The 26,309-nt window shown below is 35.1% G+C and overlaps 1 protein-coding gene across 1 annotated transcript in view; it reads right to left on the bottom strand.

The window, feature by feature from the left end:
- Positions 1 to 25,610, bottom strand: part of FAM171B (family with sequence similarity 171 member B) — a 72,597-nt gene extending 46,987 nt beyond the window's left edge. Inside the window, exon 1 of the mRNA XM_027866011.1 lies at positions 25,326 to 25,610. Within this exon, the coding sequence (XP_027721812.1) occupies positions 25,326 to 25,563 (238 nt within the window). The 5' untranslated portion in view covers positions 25,564 to 25,610. The remainder of the gene's footprint in view (positions 1 to 25,325) is intronic.
- Positions 25,611 to 26,309: the final 699 nt, after the last annotated feature.

A 26,309-nucleotide genomic window follows, 5' to 3' on the forward strand; every position in this document is an offset into this window, starting at 1 on the left:
AATTTCCTTAAACCTCCCATGGCTCCCCCTCCACCCACCTTCTTAACATATTGTCTCAAATTTTACTGTAAACAATGAAGCCCTTTACCGAGAACTCCCCCCATTCCTTTCTTCCTTGTCTCACATCATTCAGATGACTTCTGCCACTATTTTCTCCTTTATGCCAGTCTCAGTGAAGGAGTGGCACTTCTTCCCAAAATAGCTCTCCTTGTACATGCATAAGTGATACCATTCTATTCCATCTTATCCAGCAGATTTCCCTCTTTATCATTCCTTCTCTCTCACTAATCTAATTTCTCTCTGACTACTGACTGCCAACAAACAAACCCATGTCTCCCCCATTCTCAAGAAACATTAGATCCATCTATCACCACTAGTTATCATACAATATTTCTTCTCCTTTTGTGGCTAAACTTTTAGAGAAAGCTATCTATTATCAGTGCCTCCACTTCCTCTCACTCTCTTCTTAACTCTCTGTAATCTATTCCACATTCATCACTCCACTGAGACTGTTCTCTCTAAAGTTACTAATGATCTCTTAATTGACAAATTGACAAATCTAATGAACTTTTCTCAATCCTCATTCTTCTAGAACTCTCTGCAGACTTTGACACTGTCAATCATCATTTTCTCCTTGACATTCTTTCCTTTCTAGGTTTTCATGGCATTATTCCTTCCAGTTTTCCTCCTACCTTACTGACTGAATGGATCTTTCTCTAGAATTAACAATGGGTGTCTCTCCAAAGCTCTGTCTTCAGTCCACTTCTCATTTTTCTCTATATTATTTCACTTAGTGATCTCATTAGCTTTCATAGATTCAATTATTATCTCTCTGTTAATGATTTCCTGATCTATTTATCCAGCCCTAACCTCTCTCCTAACCTCATCCCACTTCTCCAACTGCCTATTAGACATCTCAAACTGGATTTCCTGCAGATGCCTTAAACTCAACATGTTCAAAACTGAACTCATTCTCTTTCCCCACCAAGCCCTCCCTTCTTCCTAATATTCCTATTATTGTTGAGGACACCACTACCATCAACCTAGATGACATCCTTGACTCATCACTCTCTCACTCCTCATATCCTATGTGTTTCCAAGGACTATTTATTCTACCTTCATTATATGTCCCTTCCTCTCCTCTGACACTGCCATCACTCCAGTATGAGCCCTCATTACTTCATGCTTTGACTATAGCCTGCTGGTTGGTTTCCCTGTGTCAAATCTTTACTTTCTATAATTCATCCTTCACTCAGCTGTCCAATTGGTTTTCCTATTAATTCCAAATTGGTCTGACTATGTCACCCTCCCATTCAATAAACTCCAGTGCTTCCCTAATATTTCCAAATACAAAATTATCTTCCTGTCCTTCAAAGTCCTCCATAATCTGACCCTTTTCTACCTTTCTAGTCTTCTTACTCCTTACACCCTTGCCCCCCCCACCACATACTCTAGGATCCAATGACTTGAATGCTGTTCCTCAAACAAGACACTCCATCTCTGACTACAGACATTTTCACTGACTGTACCTCATGCCTGGGATTCTCTCTCTGCCTCCCTGGCTTTCTTCAAAACCCCAGCTAAAAATTTATCTCCTACAAGAAAGTTTTCTGATCCACCTTAATTTTAATGCCTTACCTCTGTTGCTTACATCTAATTTATCTCATATATATCTTATTGGTAAACAGTTGTTCTTAAACCATCTTCCCCATTAGATTGTGAGCTCCTTGAAAGAAGAGACTGGTTTTTGCCTTGTTTGTGAATTCTGCTTTCTTTGCATCCTGGCACATAGTGGGTACTTAAATGCTGGTGGAATGACTGCATTTTCTTTAATCTCATGGATTGCCATATTGCCAGCTTATTGGTGAGGAAGCATTTTTAGTTTGTTGCTGGAACAATAGTAAAAACCTTTCCAGCATGGTAAAACTATGCAGAACTTGACTTCACTGACACAGCCTTACAGAATTCAGTTATCCAAGTAGGACTTTATGGAGGTATCAGTAGGATGTTCCTATGAAAATATTCTATCATGTCATTTGTTAATTCAGCCCCACCAAAATTTTGGTGATGCTTGTTATCTGCAAGATGCACTCCTCAGTTTAGGATATCTCCTCTGCATTATTCATCTTTGTAACTCCCCACCTCCATCTCCCAGATCTCCGACATAGCACAGTCTCTTCCACATAATAAAACTAATAAGTACCCAAAGAATACATGAATGCTGGGTACTGTTCATATAAAGAGACTCAGTTTTGATCCTCAAAAGGTTTCCATTCTAATTAAAAGATCACACACACACAGAGGCATATATGTGGTAATATATAAAGAGAAGGGGGAAAAAGATATGTAAAACACCAGGTTCAATTACTTCTCTCACAAAGATTATAGATACTGATCCTGTAGTTTTAAGAGGTTTGGGAATATTGAGCAGTGACAATTTAACATCCGTTCCTAGGGCTTGAAGTTTAACTGTGATTTTAGAAAGGCTGCTAACTCTCATTGCTTGAAAGAAACTAAGATGACAGAAAGAAAGAAATTTTTTTAAAAAAAACTTATTTCCTGATAGAACTGTGAACTCTTATCTTATGAAGATATATTATAAAGAAAATATCTTGTATAGTCTTCCAGGAAATTAGAAAAATTTAATTGATATTTTGGAGAGTTACCTGTCGTTACTAGACATACAGCATGACAGAATGAAAGAACTATTTCCTGAGAGAAGTGAGTTTAGTTCTTATATTATGAATAAAAAAGAAGATTCTTGAGAGTACTTTGACTACAATCTGAAGACTGGACTATTAAGACTGTATCCACATCTGAGAAGTCAACAGTAACAGTGACCTTTTTGTATAGCTAAAGCATTATAATGATTTATGCCTTTGTGTTATTATTTATTATAATATTCATGAATTGTATAGGCAGTAACTTTGATATATTTTTAAACTTGAGATCAAGCATTTAGATAGGAATATACAAAAGTTAAGAACTACTTATGAGAAAAAATGTTAATTCAACTTATTAAATAAATTTAGCAAACTGGGATGGAAGCTCATTGCCAATTGATTAATTAATAAGAAAGATAAAATTTTAGTAAGGAAATATCTACCCATGTTCCTGGATTATGTTAGAACTCAGGATGATGAAAATTAATATAGTAATGATTCAAGAAGAAGGTTAGAGGTTAATCACCCTACCTACACTACACAAGACAGTAGTCAATTCATAACCCTGTGACAAGGGTAGCATGTGCTAAATTCCAAATAACTGGCAAAGACAGTAAATACTATCAAAGTTCAGATGAGAAAGGGTTCATTAAGGGCTGAAAAGGTTGAAGAAGAATTCATGGACAAGATGGAATTTGACCTGAGCCCAAAAAGAAAGGAAGGAAGCAATCATTCATTAAGCACTTACTATGTACCAGGCATTAAGTTAAGTACTTTAAAAATATTATCTGATTTGATTCTCACAACAACTTGGTGGCATAGGTGCTATTATTATCCCCATTTTGCAGTTGAGGAAACTGAGGCATATAGAAATTAAATGACTTGTCCAGGGTCATGTAACTAGCATGTGTGTGAGGCCACATTTATACTCAAGTCTTAACTCCAAGCCCAGCATTCTATCCCACTGTGCCACCTAACTGCATTGGGGAAAGACTGAATTCAAAAAATCAGGGAGGATGAAGGTGGACACTACAGAATCTCAGAGAAGAAAGGGATCTCTGAAATCTCTAAGCTAAGCCCTGCTTGAACAATTATTCTCTCTATATTATCTGCAAGCTGGTGGTCAACCAGCCTTTGGTTAAAGACCCCGGGTGAAGAAGAGCGCACTATTCGTTCCAAGATAAGTCAATATTCCACTTTTGTTCAGCTTTTTTTTCATACAATGAGATGAAATCATCTTTCTACAGTTTTCAACTATTGCTTCTAGTTATTCCATCTGGAACCAAAAAAAAGAATCTAAGCCCTCTTTCACATTACATTCCATCAAGTATTTAAGATATCTATGTGTACACACACACACACACACACACACACACACACACACACACACACACACACAGAGTAGAATGTAAGTTCCATGAATCCAGGGACTGACATTTTTTATCTCTGTATCTCTAACACCAAGCATGTGCTAGCTTCTTAAGCTGCTTTATGGCAGGACCATGTCTTATACTTTTCCTTGTGTTATACTTCTACTCTGCCTTGTAAGATTCTTTACCTCCTTAGACACAGCTCAAGCTCTAACTTCTACATAAAGCCTTTCTGGTTCCCCCACCTACTGTCTAAACAACTTTAAAATAATGCTTCAAAATAAATTCTGGAGTAGCAGAACCAACAAAATGACAAGGTGAAACAATTTCCCAGTCCAAGGAAACTTTGAAAATTGACAGGAAAGATCTGTTTCACTGGGGTGAGAGTGAAGTGCAGTCTAGCACAAGCCACCTACTGTTCCTCCCTCCCAAAACCTCCTTGTATTTATCCTATATTCACTTATGCATGTAACTGTTATCTCCCTAAACAAAAATAGAAGCTCCTTGAAGGAATGACCCATTTCATTTTTGTATTTGTATCCTAAGTACCCAACAATGACTGGTATAAAGGAGGCACATAGTGAGTAATTCTTAGTAAGTATTATTGAAACGGGAATGGGAATGAATTTAATTAAGTGTCCACTATGCATTAAACACTGTGCTAGGCACTGGAGGAAAATATAAAATTGAGATAAGCCACTATCTCTGGTTAGGATAGAGCTTATAACCCAATAGGAGGACAAAATACAAATACAAATACATTTATAATACAGAATACAATTTGATAATCACATTATAAAAGTGCAGAAAATGATAGTTATAAGAGGACTATGGGGAAGAGATAGTTATTAGAAAGTATCAGAAGGGAGTATCAACTAGGGAGAATTAGAAAAGGTTTCATTTAGGAGGAGGTATTTTAATTAGAAGAAAAAAACAACATGTAGTCTCTCTTCCAAGGAAAAGTATGCCAGGCAGGAATAGAAATAAAAGGAGGAAAGCAAGAAATATTATGAAGCAAGGATTGATAGGATTTGGTAACTGATTAGGTATGGGGCAGAAGGAAAAAGAGGAATTGAGAATGGTCTAAGATTTGAGGCCTGGGTGACCGAGAGAAAAATAGTACTATTACCTGATTTGGGAAAATTGGTTAAAGGTTTGTACATCTTGCCTCATCAGTATATATTTTCCATAATGAGTTGCTCTGTCATAATGAGATAATCTGAAAACAAACATACTAAGAACAGAGCTAAAGGAAAGTATACCCTATCAAATTCTGGCCCTACATAATAAACAAGTTACTTTACTTTGGTGTAACTGTTCTTTTTTTTTTCCTTTGTAAAATGAAGGTGTCAACCTAGATGGTCTCCAAGATCTCTTCCAACCTAAATCCTATGATCCCTTCTTGGTTCAATGTCTTGGCTCCCAATCCTTACCTTCCCACTCTGGCCATCTTTCCAGTCCAGCACAAGCCATGCCCAAGGAAACCAGCAGTAGGCCATGAGGTGACTGAATGGGCAACGGTGGCTTCTGGAGCAGACAATAAGTGGGTCAGACAACTATTCAGAAGGAGATTATAGGGAACCTTTTGTTAAAATTAGATGCAGCACTCTTGCCTTGTTGATACATTGCTCTGGGTTGCAGTCCCAGGGCAAGAAGGAGTATTAGCACACTAAAGTATACAGCCACAAAAGGGAGGGGAGGGGGACCCTGGTCACAGTTACATGTTGGAAAAGAGAGCTTGTGGCTACTCATAGACCAGAGCAGAGGCTAGGAGAGCAGTGGATGCACCTCTCCTTAAATCATACAACCTTGGAAGAACTGAAAACTTACAGAGCCCCAGAACTAGCTTTGAAAACAGCAGCACAAAACATTTGAAGCATGGGGCAAGGCCCCCAACACCTCAGGAGCAGAGCCCAATTTTAACATAAAGTAAAAAGTCAAGAAATAAACTGGAAAATGAACAAACAACAAAAAAAGAACCTGAACATAGAAAGTCATTATGTTGACAAGGAAGATCAAAACACAAACTTAGAAGACAATAAAGTCAAAATAACTATATTCAAAGGTTCAAAGAAAAATTCCTGGAAAAGCGCCAAAAAAAAGATTTTAAAAATCAAATAAGAGAGATAGAGGAAAAATTGGGAAAAGAATGAGAGTGCTACAAGAAAATCATGAAAAAAGAGTCAATAGCTTGGTAAAGGAGGCACAAAAAAAATACTGAAGAAAATAACACCTGAAAAAAACAGAATTGGTCAAATTGAAAAAGAGGTACAAAAATTCACTGAAGAAAAGAAGTCCTTAAAAAGCAGAATTGGACAAATGGAAACGGAGTTACAAATACTTACTGAAGAAAATAATTTCTTAAAAACTAGAACTGAGCCAGTGGAAGCTAATGACTCCATGAAACATGAGACATCAAGAAACAATAAAACAAAATCAAAAGAATGAAAAAAATAGAAGAAAATGTGAAATATCTAATTGGGAAAACACCTGACCTGGAAAATAAAGCAAGGAGTGATATTTAAAATTTTTTCGGACTACCTGAAAACTATGATCAAAGAAAGAGCCTAGGCATTATATTACAGGAAATTGTTGAGGAAAACTGCCCTGGTATACTAGAACCAGAGGGCAAAATAGAAATTGGAAGAATCCACCAAGAGCCTCCTGAAAGAGATCCCAAAATGAACACTCCCAGAAATATTATAGCCAAATTCCAGGTCTCCCAGGTCAGGAAGAAAATATTACAAACAGCCAGAAAGAAACAGTTTAAATATCATGGAACCACAGTCAGGATAACACAAGATTTAGCATTAAAAGATCAAAGGGCCTGGAATATGATTTTCCAGAGGGCAAAGGAACTAGGATTACAACCAAGAATCACCTACCCAACAAAACTGAGTATAATCCTTTTTTGGGGGGGGTAGAGGGGGGGAGTATTGGCACTTAATGAAATAGAGGACTTTCAAGCATTCCTGATGAAAGGACTAGAACTGAAAAGAAAATTTGACTTCCAAATGCAAGACTCAAGAAAAACTTAAAAAGGAAAAGAGAAAAGAGAAATCATAAGTGATTCAATAAGGTTAAACGGTCTACGTTCCTAGATGGGAAGATGATTCTTATAACTTCTAAGAACTTTATCATTATTAGCAGTTAGGAAGAATATACATAAACAGAGGGCACATGAGTGAGTTGACTATGATTATATGATATCTTAAACAAAATAAAATTAAGTCATGAGAAAGTGTGTACAAATTTGTTCTGTGAAAAGGGGGAAGGGAAAGATAGAATGGGGTAAATTATCTCATATACTTCTATATCCTAATTCTAGTCATTAGAATGCACAATGAACAGCTATATCAAAAAAAATTTATTACTTTTCAGAAACTATCTCATTTAGCAAAGAAACCTGGGAAACATTACTTTGGTGCAGTTACATTTTGAAAAATAGTCTGAATTAAGGTATCTTAGTCACAGTCACACCCAACTAAGAAAGAATCACTGGTTTGTGGTAGACAATGAGAGAGACTGTTTGGTTTTCAGAGGGGGGAGGGGTAACCCAGTATGTTTATAGGATTGGCTGGTTGGAAAGATGGCTGGCACAGATGGGAATAGAAGGAAAGTTTATATGAGACATCAAATAACAGCTGGTCTGTGTTGTGTACAAAATAGTTTCTTTTCTTTTTTTTAATATTATGTTTAGGCTTAAAATGCAAGTAAACTGTGGTGATTCAGCCAAAATACAGTTGCTCTAGTGCTTTCTTACAAATAAGAGCTATATACTGCTATGAGGATTACTAATATATCATAACAAAAAGTGATATACTTCTAAAACAGGGTAGGCACTCAAGTGATTTACTGATGTGGGCAAGTAAGACTGAATTGCAAATGAAATTCATCCCTCACTTTGGGGGAAGACATCTTTAGTTTTTACTGTGAAAAAGTTTCATTGCAGGAGCCTCACTCAGAGATCTGGAGAAAGCTGCATATACAGGACTTAGTGCAGTTTTAAGCTTGTTAAAGCTTAATAATACAGGATGTCCCAAAAGTCTTAGTGCTGTTTTAAGCTCGCCAAAACTTAAAACTGCACTAAGACTTTTGGGACACTTTGTGTTATTCTTTTCAAATAATGATGCTATTGGGGGTTGTGACATGAAAGAAAAGGGTAACAAACATTAAGAATTCTCAAGGGCACTTAAGTATAAAAGAAGATATTAGTTAGTCAGGCTGCTAAGTAGCCCAGTGGAAAGAGTGCCAGGACTGGAATTAGGGAGACCTGAGTTCAAATCCAGCCTCAGATACTTACTAGTTGTGTGACCCTGGGTAGGTCACTTAACCCTGTTTGTCATTTCCTCATCTGTAGATTAAGTAGGAGAAGGAAATGGCAAACCACTCTAGTATCTTTGTCAAGAAAACCCCAATTATGGAATCATAAAGAGTTGGACATGCCTGAAAAGACTAAACAACAATCTGTAATGATTTAAAGCATTTTTTTTTTCCTGGGGCAATTAGGTGATTCAGTGGACAGAGTTCTGGGTCTGCAGTCAGGAAGACTCATCTTCCTAAGTTCAAATCTAGTCTCAGCTGTGTGACTCTGAGCAAATCACTGAACCCTGTTTGCCTCAGTTCCCTCTTCCTTTTAACCAAGCAACCCATCAATGTGGGAACTTCTCCATGTCACTCATCTTTTCTTTATACAACCTTCATGTGGTACTGATTGTCTCATCATCCTTCTCCATTTACACTTAAGTAAATTCTGTTTCTCTTAGCATTTCTTGCCTCTAGTTTATTTCTTCAGCATTCTTATACCTGTGCCCTTGTTTTAGAACTTGCCTATGTTGCTCCTACTATATCTTCTCTCCTATATTTAAGATTCTACACATTAAATATGTTCTATCTTGTCAGTCAAAAAGAGAGAAAGTGATTACTCTAGCTATTACATTCCAAGGAGCAACCTGCCCATAATACAAGGTATTTAAAGAGGTGGCAATTTTGTCTATTTTTATGTCTTAGAAGTTTTATTTCAAAGTACCAGGAACTCTGCTGCTATTACTTTTAAATGAGCTACACATTTTGAGATCTAGCACAAAATGCTTACTAAGTATTAAAAGCATAGATTTTTTAGGTCCAAAATATTTAATAGATGTTATACTACAAAAGATATAGGCAAAAAATGCCTTAGTGGAATACTAAATTGGGATGGAGATGATGAGGCTAGTAAATCAGGATGCTGTTATTTGTCTTTGAGATGTCAGAATCTATTATAGTAAAAATCAATTCCCCAACTGGAATTTCAAAGAAGGGTGGAGTGGAAATTTCCTGAAGTAAGAATAACCTCCTCCCTTGAAAACACAGCAGTTTTCAGAACAAAACTGTTACCTACCATGGCCCAAGAACAAAGAAATACTTCATTCTGCCATTTGAAACCAGAAGATTTATGAAGATTTATTTTTTAAACAACAAAGAAAATTAAAGTCTTCAATGAGCTTTAAATGGAATTTTATTTCTGAAAGTCTAGATGACTAAGATTTTACAGAGTAGAGAGCACAGGATCAGTGTTGAAAGAGGAGGATAAATTAGGAATTAAAATCAAATCCAGATGATGCTGACTCAAAGATTTTAAAATCCCAAAGCTGTTTCTGTAGAACTGCTAGTGTTCTATACACATCAGAGAAATGGCTTGGGATATATAATCTTCTCTAGAGACTGTTAAGAACCAGGGATATATCCTCCCACCCCATCTGCTCTGGGTGACATTTACATTATTATCTGGGAAAACGGTTTCTCGCTTTCAACCTTTGTTATATATTCCACCTTAAATCTATTACATTATTGGATGAGTTGACTGCCAGAGGATCCTGGGCAAAGATTGTTTCAAGTACAGGAAAGCCCAGAAATTTCTGATATCATCTGAGTGTTAAATGCATATGGAATAACTCCAGCTTAGGATTTTACCAGAAAGTGCCTATTGCCATTGACATGCTTTTGAAAATTCATAAAAGAAAGCCAAAATTCAGAGTGACTGACCAATTTATCCTCTCAACTCTAAGATTTCCACACTAAATCTTATTTTCAAAAGAAATCTTTTAGGTCAAGTCCTTTATACAGTTGGCACACACTCCACAGCTTCCCAACATTACACAATTTTATCATTGTAGTCTGAAGTGTTTGTAGCCTATATTAATTTTGCTGTCCCCTTACTAATCTATCACTTGTCTTCTTATGGACAGCTTGAGATAGATTTCCATTACAGAGTATCTTTTTTTAATGACAGATGAGCAAACAAGAACCTTAAAACACTGTAGTAGAGAAAAGGAGACAAAAAAATCCTTATGAGAGTAGTTTCCCCTCCTCTAACAAGCTATCAGATTACTTTGTTTCATCTCATAATTCATAGTGAGTTACATTACTTCAGTCTCTATTCTTTGATACCTCCAATGTATTCTCCTACAACTGTCCAGATATAGTGACTTAACAATATGTGATTTCTTCTTTCCTACTTGAGCCACTTGTGGAACTAAGGCTGTTTAAATAGATATAGACAGATAGATAGATAGATAGATAGATAGATAGATAGATAGATAGATAGATAGATAGAGAGAGAGAGAGATAGATCTCCTTGTTGCATATCTGTACAAGAGGAAGGAGTTTCTACTTACAATTTTCCCCAAACTGATGAAAGAAGAGGTCTTATGCCAGCCCTATCCCTTAAAAGTCTGTGTAGTTGGACAAAGAGGTTTTTAAAAATTTGCTGATATGTTTTGTGGTTTTACTCTTATTTACTTCTTTACTTTTACTTGAGTCTTTACAATAGAAAATAAAACAAACTTTATTACATATATACACATTAGATACACATGCATCCTCTTGCCACCTCAAGCAACAGAATACTTTTAATACAAAGAAGCTTTATTTAACCATGTTTATGTTACACATGATGAAAATAATTAAAATCCCCTTGGCCAATAGGTTGACAATTTTACAATTACCTAAATTGAAGTCTGAGTCCACTTTAAAACAACCGATTTTTACTTGATGAGTCTTCAAAAATACTCTTCATTGAAGAATGTTAGACAAAAGGTTGGATAGATAATCTTTATGGTCCCTTCTATCTCTCAAAGTGCATACTTTTACTTTAAAGTACTCTAAAAGTACATTCTTTACCATTCTAAGAAATCTTGGTGTGAAGGAACAGCTATAACACAAAAATCAGAGTGGAAAATGGATCCATGTTGCCTTGATAAAGAACAAGAGTTTTCAAAAACCATGTCTCCATAAAAAAAAAGAGATATCCTGCTTATTTAGCATACAATTATTGATAAGTGAAACCACATCAAAGTGCTACTTTTCAAAGATTTTAACACCACTCCTCATAAAACCTGTAGTAAAGATGAGTATTGCTTTGGACAATCAAAGTATAAGGTCAATCTGTTTGCTTAACCTTTTGAATAAGTACTAAATGTCTATTGTGGATTATAAATAAGAAAACAACACATGCTTTTCTAGAGTCTAGTTATAAATTTGCTCTAGAGTTATCTGACTGTTAAAAAATATTAGTTGTATTTCTCTGGACAAGTCACTTCACATCTCTCAGTCTCAGTTTCCTGAACTACATAATAGGAAAGATCTAGTGACTAACAAATCAAATGAGATAATATATTAAATACTTTAAAAATAATAAAACAAAAAAATACTAGCTATTTTTATATTTGATATCTTGTGAACTGCTAAAACAAGAAATTTTCAAAAGTCAACATAGTACAAATAAAATTATATATAAATAAAAATTATGATAATACAGGCATAAATGTATGTATTTTTCCTATAAATTTGCTATTTCAAAAAGTTTAGAAAGTACTTTTTATCACTTGGCTCCCTTCTTTGCAGATATACCAGAACATGGATGTGAAATATTGTATATAACATTGCATTTAATATGTTGGTTTTGCTTAACTCCTTTTCATTTTTCTCTCTCTTTTTTTTATTCTTTCTTACAAGGGATGATTTTCCATAGAAAGAAAGATACATATGAAATTATGAAGAAAAAGCATAAAACAAGATTTCAGTAAAAATGCTTGAAAATAATTTTTTATGAATAGAAAGCCTCACATATACTAGGTAAGAAGTCACTATTCAACAAAAACTACTGAGAAAATTGCAAAGCACTCATAGAAATTAAGTATATACCAACATCTTACACTGTGTGCCAAGATAAATCCCAAAGTTGATATATTACTTAGACACTAAAGGTGGCATCCTGAGCAAACTGGAGAAGCAAGAAGAAATAAGTTTCCAATCTATCAAAAGCGGAAAATTTCAAGAGGATCACAGGAGATAAAATGGATAATTTTAATTATATAACATTATACATAAACAAAATCAATACAGTTGTCCCTTACACATCATGGGATACTAGGAACACTGCACCCCAGCAATTTGGAAAATATGTGTAAAATTTTTTGGCCTTCCCTTCATACCAGAGAAAAAGTCTGAATTTTTATGGCATTAAAAGATGAAATATGTTGATATTACATAATATTATACACATATGTTATGCATTTCTTAGTTTCTAAACTTTTTCTATGTTTTCTACTGGACTTCATGTGTCATCTGAGGCTGCCACAAGACTCCAAAGAAATTCCCATTTAATTTCTTATGCCAACACAAACTCCAGTGGAAAATATCACAATGTGGAAGGGATAACTATAGTTGAAATTAGAAAGGAAATAAATGATTGCAAAATAAAAAAAGTGTTTACAGCAAGTTTCTCTAATAAAGGTCTCATTTCCAACATATGTATATAAAGAACTTATTCTAAAGAGGGCAGTATAATGATAATTCTACCTAAATTAATTTACTTATTCAGCACTATACCAATCAAATCACTATAGAATTATTCTGTAGATCTAGAAAAAAATCATAATAAAATCCATTTGAAAGAACAAAAGGTCAAGAACATCAAGGAAATCAGTGAAAAAAAACATGAAGGAAGGTGCCTTAGTTGTACCAGATTTCAAACTATATTAAAGTAGTCATTATCAAAACAATATGTATTGGATAAGAAATAGAATATTTGTTTACTGGAATAGATTAGGGATACAATGTACAGTAATAAATGACAATAGTAATCTAGCATTTGATAAACCCAATGATCCAAGCTTTTGGGACAAGAACTCACTATTTGATAAAAAAAAAAACTGCCAGGAAAACTAAAAAGTAGTCTGGCAGAAACTAGGCATAGACCAATATTTCACATAGTATACCAATATAAGGTCAAAATGGGTACATGATTTAGACATGAAGAATGATGTCATAAGCAAATTGAGGAGTATGGAAAAATTTACCTCTCACATCTATAGATATGGGAAGAATTTATGACCAAACAAGAGACAGAGGACCATAGGAAGTAAAATGAATAATTTTGATTGCATGAAATTAAAAAGTTTTTGTACAAGCAAAACCAATGTAGCACAAATTAGAAGGAAAGCAAGAAACTGGGGGGAGGGGAGGATTTTACAGCAAGTTTCTCTGGTAAAGATCTCAGGAAATTGAGCCAAATTTAAGAGAGTCATTTACCAATTGATCAATGGTCAAATAATATGAAGAGGCAGTTTTCAGAAGCAGAAATCAGAGCTATCAATAGTCATACAAAAAATGCTCTAAATCACTAATAATTAGAGAAATAAAAATGTTAAAACTCTGAGGGACCACCTCACACCCATCAGATTAAAATGACAGAAAAGGAAAATGACAAAAACTGAAGGGGATGTGGCAAAATAATTACAGTAATGCACTGCTGGTGGAGTTGTGAACTGATCCAACCATTCTAGAGAATAATTTGGAACTATGCCCACCTTTTGACCCAGGTCTATATCTCAAAGAGATCAAAGAAAAAGAAAAAAAGACCTATACGTACAAAAATATTAACAGCAGTTCTTTTTTGTCATGGCAAAGAATTGGAAGAAGAAAATGATAAATATTAGAGGAGCTGCATGAAAACTGGCACACTAATTCACTATTGATGGAGCTGTGAATTCACCTAGCCATTTTGGAAAACATTTCAAACACATTCAAAAAGACACTAACTTGGACATACCATTGGACCCAGTGTCACCCCTAGTAAGCACGTACTGCATAGAGATTAAGAAAAGAAAAAAGGTGCTCATATGTACAAAAATATTTATGGTATCTCTTTTCCAATAGCAAAAACTGGAAGCTAAGTGCATGGAAACTAAGTGTCCATCTACCAGGGAATGACTAAACAAATTATTGTATATGAATGTGATGGAATAGTATTGAGCCATAAAAAATGACAAAATGAACACTTTCAAAGGAAACTGAGAAGACTCATATGAAGTAATGCAGAGTAAAGTGAGCAAAACCTGGAGAACAATTTATAAATTGACATTACAAAGGACAACAATTTTGAAAGTCTTTAGAAGTCTGATGGATGCAGTGTCAAACAAAAATTCCACAGGAGTGATGATGAAGCATGCTACCCATCTTCTGACAAAGAAGGAATGGACTCAAAATGCAGAATGAGACATATTTTTTTATTTTACATATTGGTCATGAGGGTTTTCTTTTTCTTTTTTTTTCTTTTGCTCAATTGTGGGAAAGTAGAAGGAAAAGAAAATAATGCTTGTTAACTGAAAAATAATTTTTAAAAAAGAATGTTTTTAAAACACATATATATTTAAAGCCAATTCTACCCATTAGTCATCATGAAAAATTCTTCACAGAAAAGTTACCCTTCACTGTATCATTTTACTCTAAATAGATACTCTCTTAGTAATTGCCTTGGAATCCATTTTACCTAAGCAAATATAGCAAAACTATTAGCAGCATATTTAAAGATTTCAAAGTACAAGATCATTTAACAATACAGAAATACATTTTGACAACTTAATTCCTACCCTCTTGTAAAATATTAAGCAAAACTCAGTGAATCACCAAAAGAAAAAAAAAATCAAGATTCTGCCAGACAGAAGGTTTACATCCTGTTCACATTCTCGCTACAGTTAATCAATTAGAAACTCATCCATCCACCTATTCATCTACCCCCTAAAACTGTCCTTCCTTCATCCAAATTCAAGTATCACTTGCTTAATCTAATAGGGGAGAGGAAAAAAAAAAGTTTGGAGATAACAATTGACTGAATTCCCTCCCTCCTTATACAAAGCAGAAATTTGGAAGAAACTCCATCGTTCTAAAGGATTACTAAACCTGAAAGTTGTTCTTGGCTCTAGGGACATTCCACATGTTCCCATAACTTTTGCCCAGGGTTGAGGCTACCAATCAACTGGTGTCCTGGTCAACTAAAGTCAACACAGAATTTGGTTGAAAATTTAAGATTAGCTACTTATAGAGTTAAATAAGTATGCTACATTTTAGTTGATTCTCTAAAAAAAATTCTCTAAAATTGAATGTATTTTTTACAATGTGACTTTTATAATAAATAGTGACTATGCTGACAAAATATTGGCATAAATCTTTTAATTTTGAAAATCATTAAATGAATTAGCAGTCACTTGAAGATTATGTTTTATTTTACTGTATATAAATGCTTCAGCAAAGTCTTACTCTAATGCCTAATTGTGGAAGGGAAGTAATCCTAGGTTCATGACAGCTATACCAATAGAGTACAAGTTAAACTGGTTAACTCTGCTAGAAAGACTTTGAGTATACTATCAACAGACTAAGTCTGCATTCTGAAGTCCAACCTAAGTACAATGACAATTGTTACTAGTAGAGTTGCCATTTGATGATGAATTCTTTGGGCTTGGCAATATACTATGAGTTATAGACAGATAACTGGTAGATGTGATCTACTGCTATCCTCACACTTACAAGACAACTCAAGAAAGTCCCTAGCACGTCGAATTCCCTTTCCCTATATTTTGGAGGACACAGAGAAGAATCATACAAGAGAAGCAAGCATGGACAAGCTGTAATCTGTACCCCTGAAGGAAAAAGCACAACACCAATAAAGCCGAGACTCACTGGAGAGTATATATGAGTGGATGGAATAAGAATTTATTAAGTACCTACCATAGGCCAGGCACTATGCTAGGTACATTACAAATATTTCATTTGATTCTCACATCATGAATAAAAACATCTTTAAATTGTTCAAATTTCTATAGAAACCAGTGAAATAGATATGTATTATCAAATTTGAGTGATTCAAGGAGGAATACAGAACCTTTTTTTAAACATTAGTTCATCAATATGAATTTGGCTTATTTCTGTAATGACTGAAAGTTATTACTATTTCATAACTACTTAGTAGTACTCTATGTGAAATGACAATCAGATTCACTCACTCCAGGCCCTAAAGAATTGGCATTTACAGCTAACACATTATCAGCTACTATGCAAAAATAACTCGCAGTTGATATTACAAAAAAGAAAGAGATATGGATTTAAATAGCATAAAATCTGATATACCAGTGCTAGCGTTGGCCATATGTGAAAATACTACATATATATGTATTGTATATGTATATGCATATATGTATGTGTATTATGTATGTATGTACATGTATATTGTGTGCATGTATGTATATATACTGAATATATTCATATTGATATAAGAATCAAATGACATTATTTGTAATGCACTTAGCATAGTGTCTGGCATATGATAGTTACTTAATAAATTCTTATTCCATCCACTCATATATACTCTCCATATATACATACACACATATACATATATATATACATACACACATATACACATATATACACACATATATACATGTATACATATATATATACATATATATAGTGGAAAATTGCAGGGGCATCTAGGTGGCACATTGGATAGAGCACTGGCCCTGAAGTCAGGAGGACCTGAGTTCAAATCTGGCCTCGCACCAAACACTTGACACTTACTAGCTGTGTGACCCTGGGCAAGTCACTTAACCCCAATTGCCTAAAAAAAAAAAGAAAGAAAAAAAAAAAAGAAAATTGCACATTCAACAGTAAGATTCTAGCACACTAACAGAATTGTTGGCATCATCAGATATAGAACTGGAAAAGAATTTAGACATCACCTTCATATCTTTCATATCCCAAATAATCATAGCACTTTTCTGCAAATTTTGAAGGACTTTATCAACATTAATTAGTACACCAAAGCACCCATTTTAACAATAGCTGATGGAAAATACTATAAATATTTTCTAACTCAAGGAACTTGGGCAAAAGTAGGTTTAAAAAACTGGCCAAGGCCATACAATTAGTAATAGTGACGATGGAGCTTGGACCTTGGGAAAGTCTTTTTTTTTTTTTCTTGGCTAGGTAAAGGGGTTAAGTGACTTGCCCAGGGTCACACAGCTAGTATGTGTTATGTGTCTGAGGTCAGATTTGAACTCAGGTCCTCCTGAATCCAGGACTGGTGCTCTATCCACTGCGCCACCTAGCTGCCCCATAGGGAAAATCTTAAGAGAGAAATGTCTCTTACTCAGACACCTGGAAGGACCTTGTGTTGTGAAAACATTTGGTAGCGGCAGGTCAAACATATCAAAAACATTGCAGATTAATGATGGAAAAGAGTATTTCTTAAATTGAGCAAGTCCTCACAAGTTTTTCAATGTATTTTTTTTCCTTAGTGTATGAAAAGTATCTGATGCAACCCAAGATGACAAGTAGTAAGGAGCTTTCTTTATGTTGAAGTCATAGGGAAAGAGAGAAGTGGTGACAACATTAAAAAGCATCATAAACAGCACTGTAGTATAGTAGAATGAATGCTGACTTGAAGTCAGGAGACTCATGAGTTCAAGTTCTGGCTTTAACATCATCGTCTTAGTCAAGTTACATATCTCTAAAGTGGGAATCATAAAACTTCTACCAATTTCACAGGGTTGTTAGAAAGAATAGGTTTATATACTTTAAAATGTCATAAAAATGTGTTTTTATTATATTTGAATATCCACCTTAAATCTTTTATACTTGGTACAAAGCATTCATAATTCTACTTGTTTTCATAATTTTGTGTTTTCTTCTGTAATCACATAAGTATTGACTGATACACTATGGCACACCCATTTTATTTTACTAGTTTACTACTTTACTAATATTAAGTAAGTTAAGTAATTTTAAGTAATTAGTCATTTTACTATTTACTGCTTTACTAATTTTAAGTCCAAAAAACAGTATATAAACAATCAGTTTTGATTGCTATAAAGTCCAGTGTTAGAAATAAGATTTCCCTGAAAAATTGCCTCAATTCTGCAGGTAAATGTTAAATGCTTATTATGTGCAAGGTATTATGTTAGACTTGTGAATAATAAAACAAAAAAAAAATCTGTACCTTAAGGAGCTTATATTAATATCACTGTAACAAGATATATATATTATATATATATATATACATACATACACACATATACACATACATAAGTATATCTGTATATGTTCATATATATACACACATACAAAACATGCATATGCTGTATACTATTGATTTATATATGGCATTAAAACATTATGGTAAATTATTTTCATATATTAGAGGAAAATTGCTTCATTTTAATTTTTAATTTTCCCATATGGTATATTCATTCGTAAATACACACACATACATATACACACATGTGAATGTGTGTGTACATATGTGTGTAACAAAATGTACAATAATCTAATGGAATATTACTTCATCATAAGAAACAATGCATATGAAGAATACACAGAGCTCTGGAAAGACTCATGTGAGCGAATTAAAACTAGGAAAACAAAGAATATATACTGATTACAACAATGAAAATGGGGAAAAAAACAACAATTAAAAACTAAAACTGAACACTAAATAATTATAATGACTGCCCTTGGTTCAGAAGAAGAGAATATAAGAATATAAGACTACTCCCTTCCTTTTTTGCAGAGGTGGGTGACTATTGAGTATATACTCCCATATTTGGTTAATATGATGTGTGTGTGTGTGTGTGTGTGTGTGTGTACAAACACACATAAAGAGATGTATAGATAATATATATTTAATTAGCAAAGAAAATAGAATATGGGAAAATTAAAAATTAAAATTGTCATTTTTCTTCTAAATAACAATATGTGAAAATAATTTCCCATAATGTATTAATGACATGTATAGTCAATAGTATATGGCACATGAAAACATAATTTTCAAGACTATTTTATTATAATACTAGATATAAAAGAGTTAGAACTGGGAGAGACCTTAGAAATTATCTAACCTAATCTTCTCCTTTCATGGATAAGGAAAATGAAGTTCAAAGAATTAATATGACTTTCCTAGGTTTGCACAGGTAGTCAACAGCCAGGCTGACATTGGAATCCCCAGCCTCTGACTCCAAATATAGTTCTTTTCCCTCATACCATGTTGCCTCTCCAATCCTAGGTTATTCTCCTTATATGTGGTCAATGAAGAAAACACTACTCTTTACCTCTAACAGAGCTTCCCCAGATTGTCTTGGCTTATTGCTTTCCCCACCCCTTTGAATTTTCTGGGTGATGAGTGAATAGAATGTGGTTGTGGCAATTACTACCTGTCCCAAACCTGACCCTGGCCACCTCAGACTTTTATTTCCACCAAAAGATGGCATAGTTACACAAACCAGCGCTCTGCAAATTAGAGAAAACAAACTCAACTCAACAAACATGTATTAATTAGCTACTATGTGAAGACCAATATAGTAAGGAAGATAAAATATTTGGCTAAAATAGTTCTCTTCCCTTCTTGGAGGAGAGGGATACATAATACATGCAAATAACTGACACAAATAATACATTTTAAGAACATTAAAGGTATTTTTAAAAATACTATCTAGGGCCCAAGAGGGAAAAAAAAAATTATTTATTGGTTAGGAACAAGGGAAAGTTTCTTGGAGGTGGTAGTACGTGGTTTGTCCCTTTACAGGAGACTAGAAAATGAAATAGGTATGACACACAATTCAACAAGAAAGGGAAAGATTGGAAGCATAGGGAACAGCATGAATAAAGGCAATAAAGAAGTGAAAATACACGTAATAAACTTTACAATAATATGGAGTGTGTGGAAAGAAATAATAAATACTATGAGATAGTGTAAAGGAAGAAATGACATTACTTAGTACCTGATCAAATGTGAGTAAGCTGCATAGTTTCTTATCTTATCCCTTGCTCTCTCTTCCTACAGGATGGGCAAGTCATCATGGCAACACTAAAAAGGTCAACACTATTTTTAAGATAGTGTTGTGAGATAGAAATTAAATTTTTACTTTTAAAAACTTAAGCTATTTGTCAACTATTTACAACAGTTTATATATAATTCATTTCCAGTATGCCAGCCATTGTTTTTACTTTACCTTTCTTTTATTTCCCAGCATTTTAGAACAGTAATGAGTCATGAATATTTATGGTTTCAATGTATTTTATGAAAACTAACCAGTGACACTGGCTATAAACTAAGTAGCAAATTTCTCCGCTATAGGTGAAAAGATAAGACTTCCATTGATCACCTATTGATCTCAATCCTATCTAATCTTTCCTTCTTTATTCTGCCTGGGAATGACCCATTTTTTAACTCAATACACCTTTAAACAATAACAACATCAGCACTTCTTAGCCTGACATTCAAACTCCTTCACAATTAGGAGGAACAGCATGATGTAATAGAAAGAATCAAAATCTTTCATAAGAAAATTGAAAATTAAAACTCAGAGAATTAGCAGTTGACAAAGATGAACACAAATACATTAATATGCTGTGAATTGTTTTAACCATTCTAGAAACAATCTGACATGATGACAAGCAAATGACACAAATGTCCATACTCTTAAGCATAATGCTGGACACATAGTAGGCATTTAAGAAATTACTATTTATTCCCTATCTACCTCTCTCCTTCCTTTTGACCCAGAGATCCCATAGCTAGACATATACCTTAATAAGATCAAAGGTAAAAAGATCCAATATATTCCAAAATATTTGTAACAGCACTTTTTATAGTAGCAAAAAAAAAAAAACCCTGGAAAAAATGTCCATTAATTGGTGAGTGGCTAAACAAAATGTGGCATAATAATCTAATGAAATATTACTTCAATGTAAAAAATAGTACATATGAAGGATACATAGAGGTCTAGGAAGACTTACATGAAGTAACCAAAATTAAAGAAACAACATATATACTGATTACAACAACAATATTATAACAACAATAAAAACTGAAACTAAACATTGAATAATTATGACTGATCTTGGCCCACCTTCTTTGCAGAGGTGGGAAATTGTGGAGTATATTTGATTAATATGTTGGTTAATCTTGCTGAACTGCTTTTTTGTCCCTTTCTTTTTTATTCCTCGTAATAATGGTAGGGAGTGAGAGGAGATATACATTAAATCCTCAACATTCCTATATTTAACTTTCACAACTTCAAGCATTAACATGGTTTTATTAGTAATTTCATTTTCAATTTCCCTATAATGAGAGGCACAATGTGCACGTTTGTAGAACAGCTAGTATTCTAATGGGCCCTTCACTGGTCTTGTTCACCCTACCGTTGTAAAGAGTTCCCCATGCACTCATTAAATACTTTTATTATTTGCTTTCAAAATTCAAAATTTGGTGCTGCAATTGTGCCCCCAAAATGTAGTGCAAATCCTTTGATTTCAAAGGCCAAGCAAGCAAAGTCAGTGATACAGTTTGATGAGAAAATAAAAATGTTAAGCAAATTTTGTGCTGAAATATCTGCAGCCACTATCAAGCCAAGCTTGATGTTAACAAATTGACAATTGGTTTTATTTGCAAAAAGGAGTAAAGAACTTATGGTACTGGAAATTTCATGTGTCATGAAAAGTGAATACCGTCTGAAATTATTGTGTGTGGTTTTTTTAAATTAAGGTGTTAGCACAAAAAGGTCACAGAATTCTAGAAAATTGCTGGCAAGAAAAATGTTTTGCATGTTACCAATTTTATTTTGTGTACTCAATTTTATGAGTTATTTCATGATTACTGTGTTAGGAAAAGTACATGTTATCAGAATTAATGTTTTTTTATAAAAAATTACATGCAGAAAAGTATATTTTCAACAATCTTCAGTGAAAGATTACAATTTTTGGTGGTTGCAGTAACCTGACCCTCTATTTTCCATAGGTTCAGTGTATCAACATTCACATTTTTTACTTTTACACTGTTTTCTAGGAATATTACCTCTGTGAAATTGAGGATTGACTGTATTGGGAAATGAAGGTTATATAAAAACAACATATCAATAAAACAAATTTTTTTTAAATATCAGGATATTTTATACCTGAAAGTATCCTAAGAAATAATCTATTCTACTCATCTCATTTTATAAGTGAAAAAACTGAGGCCAAGACAGATAAAGTTACTTGCTATGGGAGTAATAGAGTAAGCCTAGAAAACTAGGTCTTCTACGTCCAAGCATAATATTCTGGCCTCCACACCATCAAGTCTGAAGGCCTGTCAAAACTAGATCAATAACCTCAAACAAGTCAATTAAGATCTCTGAGCCTCATTTTCCTCATCTATAAAATGGAGATAATAATAGATTTCTTAACTACAATAAGGACATTATGAGGATCAAATGAAATAATATGTATGAAGTATTTTGTAAGTCATAAAAATACTATGAAAATGTTAAGCTATTACTCTTAACTATCTTTCCAACCTCATCTTATGTTATTCTTCCTCACATACAGTTTACTCTGTCCAATTGTACTACTTACTATCCCATCATTTCCTATTTCTTCACCTTTACTCAGGCTATTCCTAAGATTGAAAATGTCCTCTCTTCCCTACACTCATCTTCATTTATTGCTATCTTATCCAGCTTCCAAGCCCAGTTCAAATGCGATTTCTTCCATGAAGCTTCCTCTGATCCTCTCAGACAGAAGTGCTCTCTCTCAGACTTCATCTGCTCTCATGATACTTTGTCCTACTCTAATGTATTAGTTATACTCTAATTTGCATTTCATCTGTGCATGGACCTTATCAATCCTATTAACACAAAAAGTTACTTGAGTGCAGGAAATCTGTTTTATCCATCTCTCCACTTCTTTCAAGAGCTTAGAAGAGTGCTGAGTACAAAGTTGGTCCTTGATTCATTCTTTGTTCTAGTGAATGAGTAAATGAACATAGAAGCAAAAAATCAGATTCTGTGATAGCTATCTAAGGGCACAGTATATTGATATTCAATTAAAATTCAAATATTAGATATGGTATCAGATCAAATATGGTAAAGTGAGGAAGGTCAAACAAAGCTGCGGATCTGTGAGTCACTTACAAAGAACTTAATGAATGAACTTGTCATAACCATCAATCAATTTTCAATTTTTTGTACATTATGCATGGCTATTAGCTAAAAATACAGATCCAAGATTTACAAGCTTACTTTATAACTATTACATTCAAATGTTTTCTGAGCTTTTGAGAAGAAAAAAATTAAAATTTTCCACAATATAGTATCAATCAAAGATACTTAGTATTTAAAAGTTACTACTAAAATCAGCTGCCATACTTTCAATTGTGTAAATGAGATATTAGACATCACAAATATATTAAACATAAGGGTAGCCATAATGTTATCAAAGCAATAGTAAAGCCTTTATCCCCCCCCCACCCAGAGGCTTTTGATGAGGTTACATGATTCTATATTCCTATTAAGAAAGACATCAGTTGAATTACCCTTTGTTCACCACCCATTTCGAATTCTAGGATGATAAAAAGAGAATCCAGAGGGGATACAACCGTACAGGTCCTCCCATCAATCTGTTGAACAGTTACTACTTTCCTGGTGCCTGAGAATTCTAATCTTTAAGTAGGGTGCACTAGTAATGTTATAGGGTGCACTGGTGATGTTTTCCTAAATTTGTTTTTCTAGTGAGTCCTTCCCAAAATACTAAACAATGTTATTTAAGATATGTACAGTAAAAATACAAAAACAATTAATATTTTAACAGTTATTCATATTCCTGAGGCTAAAATAAGCTGGACTAGTGAAAATCCACTTACTGTTTAACTACTGAGTAATTTTTTTTAAAAAAGATAATTTATGGACAAGAAAAAAACTGTCAATAATCAGTTCTTCATTCACAGACTTAGCTTCTTATTTTTGAGAGCTTTTAAAGATATTGCCCTTCATAAAGCATATCAGCATAGCCATCATATTTCCATTTTAAGACTCTTCAATTTTGTGAGTAATGTTTCCGCAGAACATCTTTTTCAATTGGTTTGGTACCATCTCCAGATACAAGGGTTGGGGAAAGGAGAGTGGGAAATCCTATCAAACACTTTTTCTTTCAAGACATTTTTATCCAGAGTATAGTGATAATCAATAATGAGGTTTTTGGAGGCACTGGAACTATCCACACTTTATAGAATACTTTAAGGCTATTTCATCCTATGCACAGAACTTTGACAAATTAAATCAGCCTGGATGTTTCGTGATTTTCACGTAGGAAACCTGAGTGGTATTCTTTGAGGATTCTTTCAAGGCAGGACCGTTTTGTCTCTTTGAAACCCTCATTTTCAACAGCATGTATAAGAGCAGCAGGCAGTGATTCAAAACATCATCAACATTATCATCAACAAAATCCCACTGTAACACAATTCCTGGCAGTTTCCATAGAAAATGAAGCCCAGGAAGACAGCATTGCAGCAATCGAAAACTGGGGGGAGGGAGGTGTGCGTGTTATTGCTAAGGGCAATTTTGCTCCTGGCTTACAAATGAAGCCTTAATGGTTGTAAAAATAGTAAGAACCATAATCCCCTTACTTCCATAACAGCAAAGTAACCCTCTCTCCCCATCTCTATCAAGAGCATGGCTCATTTAAGTTCTCCTTACAAGTATGAAAGATTGGCCTGTACAGCCCTAAATTTAAGGATCCTGTTTTAGCTAGGAATCGGATACAAGGGAGAATCTTTTGCAAGGTTGCTATGCCTCTAGGATAGTAAAGGTAGGATTTGGAAAGCCTGTGTGTGCGTCAGGATGGGGGATTTAGGAAGAGAGGAATTCATTCTTGAGGCAGAGAGAATTCGGAAACAGAGGAGGGCGGGGGAGGACTGGTTAAGGCAGCTATCCTCCCCCGCACCCCCAGATTGCAGTGTAATGCGCTTAAAAGAAAGCCAGACTCTAAAGGGATCCTTTTCAACCACAAGGGAAGATAGGGGATCTGAAAAAGCAATAAGAAGGAGAAAGAGGGGAACCGGGAAATGGGGCGAAGGAGACACAGCCGGCCGAAGAAGCGAAGAATCATCTTGAATCAAGCAGGGGGAGCGGGATGGAAGAAAACCCGGCATTCAGGACCCTACCTGAACTGGGGAGGGTAGAGGATGCTCCCGGCACCTCTGGCCTGTCCTCCTCCTCTTCCTCCCGCTGCTGTTGCTGCTGCTGCTGCTGTTGTTGCCGCTGTTGTTGCTGCTGGATCAGGCTCAGGTCGGAGCGGCTGGGCTCGGATCTCGAGGCTGCGGGGACAAGCCGCCCTTTCAGCAACACTGCGGCTAGACCTAGGAGCAGAGTGAAGGGAAAGCTCCCGCAAATCCTCGACATGGCGAAAAGCCAGAGGGCCGAGGAGGCATATTGCGACAGAGGGGCAGCTCTCTGGGCGGAGGCGGCAGAGGCAGCGACAGCGGCCGGGCTGCCTGCTCCCCCGCCTCACTGGCCCGCGGACACTCGGGAGACCGCTCACAAACACATACACATACACAGGCACACACACGCGCGCACCACGGAGTGGGGAGAGGAGGAGGTGGCTGGGAGGGAAGGGGAGGAAAGAGGAGGGGAAGAGAGGAGAACACTCGGAGCTCAGCACATGTGACGGGGGCGGGTGAAGATGGGAAGGTGAAGGAGGAGGAGGAGGAGGAGGAAGAGGACTGCTCGCCGCACCCTGGAGGACCAGCGGGGGCTGGGATTGGGAGTTATTTCAGAGCGCCTGAGTAGGGAGGACTCAGAGTAAAATTCTGCTATGGCTATTCTTTTATTTATTTATTTATTTATTTATTTATTCTTTTTTTTTTTTTGGCTATTCTTTTAAAAGCAAGCTTTTGCCTATAAGGGTTATCCTTGGATCGGGAAAAGGCCCCGTGCCTTCACCCACATTTAAAGAAAAATAACTTCCCAGACTTACTGGGCAGGGAAGAGAAGGATTGGTTACATCACCACTATCACAACCCCCTCCCCCATGCCAGGAAAGGTACGAATTCTTGCCATTTAAAAACCTTATACTAATCCAACTGGTGGGTAACTAGCTCTAATTGGAGTTAATATTAATCCTTCAAGGATCCCCACCCCAAGCA

Source organism: Vombatus ursinus, unplaced genomic scaffold (genome assembly GCF_900497805.2).
Source record: "Vombatus ursinus unplaced genomic scaffold, bare-nosed wombat genome assembly UNPS02014779.1, whole genome shotgun sequence".
Lineage (NCBI taxonomy): Eukaryota > Metazoa > Chordata > Mammalia > Diprotodontia > Vombatidae > Vombatus > Vombatus ursinus.